Here is a 6,443-nt window from a genome sequence, read left to right on the forward strand (position 1 = left end):
CTTTATTTGTCCACGGCCCAAGATGAGGGACGCAGGAGGTCGCAACCGGGACCTCCATCCCATTCCCAGCAGAAGCCACCACCCAGTAACACTTCCCTGCCCGTCCTCAAAGACAAAAGACACTTTTAAGATTTTTAAAAATTTTAATGCAGTTCAGATCAGCATGTCTGGTTCATTTCAGCTCCTTCACTGCCAAACCTAGGAGAAGTAAGATATAAAAGCGAGTCACCCAGAAGATATATTTTGAGTTACTGTTGCCTGTCTGGATTTTGTGCTTAAGTCCAATAGGGCTCACAAAGCTCAAAAACAAAGCCTACCAGGGAGGTTTTGCTTAAAATATTAAGTTAGTATTTGATAGAATGAAAAACCCTCCCAAAGCCCTTCTTTCAGCCTTTATAGAGTTCCCACTTAGTTCTCACAAAGCTGAGCATTTTTGTTGCTGACAGGTGCCCGCTTTGTGGCCCCGGGCAGCTTCCTCCCCAGCTCTCCCCCCACCTACCGCTGGGATGGGCCCTTTGGTGAGCCTATGCTCAAGGTCTATTCTATTTAATCAGTGGTCCAACCTGCAAAAATGGGGAGCATTGAAACCAGTCCCCGCCTAGTGGGAATGAAGCGAGTTACACACAGAAGCGTCACCTTACTACTCTGCACTGGAAAAGCAGAGAAGGGTGGGCTCACTTCCTTGGGCCCGGGGAAGGGTGTCTGCCGCAGGCCGTGCTCACCACCCCCTGCACTGCTGCCAGCAGGATCTGATGCTCAGACCGCAAAGTGGACTTTACTCAATTTGGGGACAACGCAAGAAACAAGATGGTGACACATACACCTCCCAAATTCTTGGCTCGCCCTCCCCTGCCACCTGGGGTTTCCACGTCACTCACCGGGGGGCAGGGACTGCTTCAGTTTCTCGGCCTTCTCTTTGTCTGTGATGACCAAGGTGTAAAGGTATCTGCTGCACCGAACTTTAAACTTCACATTATCCTTATTTTTCTTGATCTTGACAGCTACCAAAGAGACCAGAATCCGTAATTTAATTGTATCACAGAAAAGATATGATACAGTTCACCTGCTTTACACTTACGGAGAACGTGGCACTTCCGACTGCAACCACTGACAGCTGCACCTGCCTCCCTGTACTGCCCCTCGACACGGAAAACAAGACCCCCCCCAGGATCTTAGTACTTAACAACCGCGCCAGAAATCTACGCCTCCCTTATATTAACGTGCAAGAGTCTGGGGCTTAACTGATTTGTTTGTATTTAAGGTATATGGTATAGGTACACTGAACACATCCTAGAACATTCTGTATGCATCTTATGTTTTTAAAAAGGAATGGAAATAGTTCATAAAATAAGGAGACGGGACATCTGCTGGGATGGAGAACTTTCCCACACTCCTAGAAATCAGTCTTCTGCATACGAGATGACAAGTGTCTCCTAAAACGTCTATGGAATCCATTTTCTGGGTTCAGGATCGCAGCTCAGACAATCAAGGGCCCCAGGCGCACCTCAAATTCAAGAGTGCGGGGTGTGAAATTCTGGTTATGGACGAGCGTCAGGGCACTGCCCTCTGCTTCTCCGTAAGCTGGTCATTTCGTGCACCCACCAACTCTCTCATTCCAACTTTTTAAAAAACAGCTGGACCTGACCCCCTGCCGCCCCGAACTAGTCATTGTAAAATCACCGAACGTGGGTTCCAGGGCTCAGCCCGAGTACCTGACCAGACACACACGCGCTTAGCACCTCGCGGCAGCAGCACAAGGGGCCGTGTACTCACAGCCTGCGGCTCCGTGCAGGAACCGTTCGTTACAGGGACGAGGCGTGACACAGGAAGCGGCACGGGAGCTCCGAGCCTGCGCGAGGCACTGGCCGCCTTGCTCACGTTTTAATAAACCCAGAAACCCGAATATTCATTCAAGCCAACCTATTCTGCCATCTTAACATTCCTCTTAAAGCTAAGCACGCTGCACGGTCCCCGGCAGCTGCTGTGCGCTACAAACTAAGACGAACGCTTGTAAGGTATGTGGAGCTCTTGGAAAATGTTCACTCAACACTATCATATTGTGCACTAATTCCACTTAGGGGTATAAGGCCCAAGAACTGAAAGCAGGGACCAGAAGTACGGGTACCCCCACGTCCACAGCAACACCATTCATGATGGCCAAAGAGTGGGAACTACTCGAACGCCCATCGACAGATGACTGGATAATCAAAACGCGGTCTGTCCGTACGCTACAGCATGGATAGACGCTGAGGGCATTACGCTAAACGAACAAGCCAGTCACAAAAGTACTAATATTCTATGATTTCACTTATGAGGCTCCTAGAATTGTCAAATCGATAAAGAAAAGTACAAGGCTGGTTGCCAGGGGCTGGAGGGAGAGAACGGGGAGTTACTGCTTACAGTCACAGAGTTTCAGTTTTGCAAGATCGAGTTCTGGAGATGCAATGTGAATGCATTTAATACCAGCGAACTGTATGCTTAAAACAGTAAACTCTGTTATGTGCATTTTAGAATTGAAAACAAAATTATTAACGCTTGCTCAACACCCTATTATGTCCAGGGCACCATGACTCCACCCTAGGACACTAAAACTGGGCTCCCAAATAATTAAACTGCAATGAACTGAATATAATGCATCTCTTCAATGTACTGAGGTCTCTAACGGATCATCTGATGTGAGCCTTGCACCAATCCCATGAGACAGATACTGTCACCACCGTCAACAGAAGGAATCCGTAATGTCATGTTTAACTTGCTGACAGCTCCCTACTGATAGACCTGAGATGTGAACCAGGCAGTGACCCCAAATTCCCTGGTTTTAACTAAAACCACCGTGAAGCTCTCCTATTTATAGCATGACAGCACATCGACACAAGCGCACTGTCACCTGAGGTCCCCACAACCATCAGAGGGGGCAGACAGTCCCATCAGATGCTATTTGTTCCTAAAGGTGGTCACCATTTCATATAGCACCAGAGGATCAACGACAACAGTCTGTTTCAGGTAACAGGGACACAAATATAACCTTTCCTGTCCCCATGAACCAACCAAGAGGCCCTCCCTATACACCATTTCTGTCATTGACACAGAGCATGAGATGGTCAGTGTCTCAGCCCACGTTAATACATCAGTCTGACCCTGCTCATTTCACAAATGACCTGATATTCTCTTTAGGACAAAAGTGAGTGCGAACGGACACGTTAAGGAGTATCTGCTGTAGCAGAAGATGACGGAGTTACATGTATTCAAGATTTATCTTGTACCAAGCACAAGTTCCCAATCCTCCTCCAACTGGAAGAAAGGGATAACAGAATTACTTCTCACAACTGATATTAAAAATGAGAATGTGTGGGCACCAGGGGCCAGCACATATCAATCAAAAGCTTGTGGTTTTACGTTTTGATGAAATGACTCAGTAAATAAAGGTCATTGTGAGTAGGGTCTGTTCTCAGGCCACTACAGGTCCAGAACTGAACTCACAGCACTAACTCGGTTTATGGGACACGCGAGTTCAGACTTTCACCCAGTAAAGGCTTCTGTTCAGAGCGGCAAACCAAAAACACAATGAAACAAAAATGATCTCAAGGCGGGTTTTTAAAATGTTCAAAATTAGCTAAAGAAGATGACACATTGGCCAACCACGTTTTTTTCTCGTGGGAAATATAACATCACTGCTCCCAGACCGCCAGGCACATGCTGGAACAGCCTCCCGTTTCCTGACACTGCGCTCCCGCAGCAGCACGGGCGCGGGGCCCGCTCCACGCACACGCGGTCGTTATCACGCATCTGCGCCCTCGCCGCGGTCACTTACATTTGGCATCTTTTCGTCTGGCCGTGAGCAGGAAGTCCTTGATCTCCTCAATTTTGCGAGGCTACAAGACAAAAGAAGCGAGGAATAAACTGCAGACTTTTTCGGGCGACAGTCAAGCCCACCGGGGCCCGGAGACCCTCTCGAAAGCGCCTTCGCCCCGCGCCTCCCCGGGCAGGGGTCGTACTCACCATGGCTATGAGGGCGGAGGGCGCGCGCCGGTACCTGCGGGGAAGACAAACGTCAGCGTCGACAGGGCGCGGGGACCAGCGGCGACCCCCGCTTCCCCTCCTCGCTCCCCCCCGAAATGCGGGCCCCATCGCACTCCATCCTCCTTCCCCACACGCTCGACCCAGCCCGGGGGTCCGCAGATTCCACCCGGCCGTGGATTACCTCGGATTACCCCCCTATTCCCTGCATCCCGCCACAGAGACACTCACAGCAAGCGACAAGAAGCCAGGAGGATGAAAAAGAACGAGACTTCCGTTTCCGGACAGTTAAACCCTCCCCCGGAAAAAGCTGGGTACGGTGTCTGCAAAGGGTCAAGAACGATGTAGGCGTTTGCCTTTTCCAAAGCAGCACTTCTGCCCCCTTTTGGCCTAGATTAGTACTGCAGCTCCACCAACGTGATGGGCAAGCCTCCCTCCTCCCTTTTTCTAATTCACCGTCCTCCCCTCCCCCGCCCACCGCCCCAACCCGCTCGGCGTTGCTAGGTTTTATTTCAGATCTAATTTGAAGACTTAAGACATACCTACTACTTTCATTAGACCTGTGCATTGCGCATCTACTCAGAGTTTTCTCATTTAAATGAAGGAAGCTTCCTATGTATATTTTGGAACCTCTTTCTGGGGGTTCCTCACATTTCCTTCTGGTCTCTTTTTTGATGGATATCTAATCTGTCATGAGCGGGACCCTCTTTTCCATTTAGGGGAGATTTTCCACCTGCCACTTCCAATTCCTATGAGAACTGGTGCCCAATAAGAGCAAGTAAATACTTCCAGCACTGACATTTATCAAACACTTAGGTCCGGCAGCCCCTGCGCTAAGCACTTTACCCACAAGGCCTCTGTGACCCCCCAGGGGCATTTGTGGCTCTTGAGTCTTACCCATGAGGAGAAGGAAGGCTTATCAGAACTGGGAGAGGAGAAGTCAGGACTTGAACCCCCGTCGCTCAGATCCCAAGCCCAGGCTCTCGATTCCTTCGCCAGGCTGTGCACCAAACCCACCCAGCTGGCTGCTCCGGGAGGGCAGTGTTTCCTCTGCCCCTCTGGTTCTTCCCCGCCTCCATCCCACGCCTGATGCTATTTTCTCGGCCTGCATATACGCTCAGCTCTTATATAACATCTCTTCAGGCGGGCTCTGGGAAACCTGTAGTTATCGATTTTATTTTTATCCCCCACTTTTAGTTTATTTTTAACATCTCTACAAATGTCTGCATTTTATTATATCTGTTTTCTCCAAATTTAATAACTGCACAACAGAATGTAATTGCCTTGTGCATATTGTTACATCTGAAAAGACTATTTTACCATGAACTTGACTTTGAACTCACTCTTCTCGTTGGGCATCTTCCTAGGGGTGCTGGGGACAGAGGGAAGAATAAACCAACCAGGGATCACGAACTCCCCTAATTGTGCCAGAGAGCCTTTTAAAAGAAGCCATCTGTAACTACAGATGCATCTAGGTGTTAACGGTGGGAAAGTTAGCTGGTAAGAGCTTCCTCTTAGATTGTCTGAAGGTTGGGGTGCAGCCCAGAAATCAGGAGTGCCTCAGTTCTGACCTGAGAAGGATGTTCCCAAATCTCTTAGCCCGACTTTGCCAGCCTCTCCTCCTGGCTGATGCCTTTCTGGTCTTTTCTACCCCACTGCTCTACTATAGGCAATTAACCTTTCGGTCCAGCCAGCGGGCCTCTTGATGCCCTGGCCACTTCCCGACTCCAGGCACGTGCTCGTGATGTCCCGTAGTCTGCTGCTGAGTCCTGCTCACCTTCCAGAGCTCAGGTCCCACCTCTCCTTCAGGTAGGACCCTTCACCTCCAACTCCTGTCACTTGTCACTCACGTTTCACACGCACACCCCTCTCGATAGACTATGCAGCTGTGTTAATCTTTTTATACCTTCGTACCGACTTTTCTTTGAAGGCAAGAGTGGAGTGCCATATTGTGCTGATAACTCTCGAAACGCTGCACATACACATGCACAATAGGTGCTCAGTGCTGACACCTTAGGATTCTCAAGCTGGATGCAGTATCTGAGATTGCTCACTATACGAAGGGTGGATGGATTGATGGAGGAATGAGCGGGGGATAGATGAAGAAAGAGAGGGAGAGATGGAGAGTTAATCTGGACAAAGCATGCCCGGCACATAGTAGGACCACAAAAATATGTGTTGAGTGAATGCCTGGTGCCTCTCCCTACTGCAGGACCTACAAGATACGGACAGGGGACAGCGGGAGGGGCTGCATCTCCCTTTTGGCAGTGATCCCAGAGAGACAGATGTTCGCCCTTCTGCATTGTGTAATAAGAGAACATAGATGTGTAGAAACAAACACAAAGGCAAATTTGTTCAAGTACCAAAGGCTTTCTCCAGCTCCCCAAGGGGGACAGATAGTAAAATAAACGGCGGCTATCCAGAAG

The 6,443-nt window shown here is 49.3% G+C and overlaps 1 protein-coding gene across 2 annotated transcripts; it reads right to left on the reverse strand.

Moving 5' to 3' along the window:
* Window positions 1-123: 123 nt before the first annotated feature.
* On the reverse strand, window positions 124-4,374 carry RPL38 (ribosomal protein L38). Of its 2 annotated transcripts, none has more exons than XM_006912259.3 (5): window positions 4,249-4,374; window positions 4,000-4,033; window positions 3,812-3,872; window positions 879-1,001; window positions 124-198 (listed from the first exon to the last, which is right to left on the reverse strand). In XM_006912259.3, the coding sequence occupies exons 2-5, from the start codon at window positions 4,000-4,002 to the stop codon at window positions 173-175; spliced, it is 213 nt and encodes a 70-aa protein (XP_006912321.1). In that variant the 5' UTR covers window positions 4,003-4,033; window positions 4,249-4,374; the 3' UTR covers window positions 124-172. The 2 variants fall into 2 exon arrangements, with proteins under 2 accessions (XP_006912321.1, XP_015445056.1); XM_015589570.2 differs by having other exon boundaries at window positions 4,202-4,296.
* Window positions 4,375-6,443: the final 2,069 nt, after the last annotated feature.

The sequence above is a fragment of the Pteropus alecto genome, unplaced genomic scaffold (assembly GCF_000325575.1).
Source record: "Pteropus alecto unplaced genomic scaffold, ASM32557v1 scaffold134, whole genome shotgun sequence".
Lineage (NCBI taxonomy): Eukaryota > Metazoa > Chordata > Mammalia > Chiroptera > Pteropodidae > Pteropus > Pteropus alecto.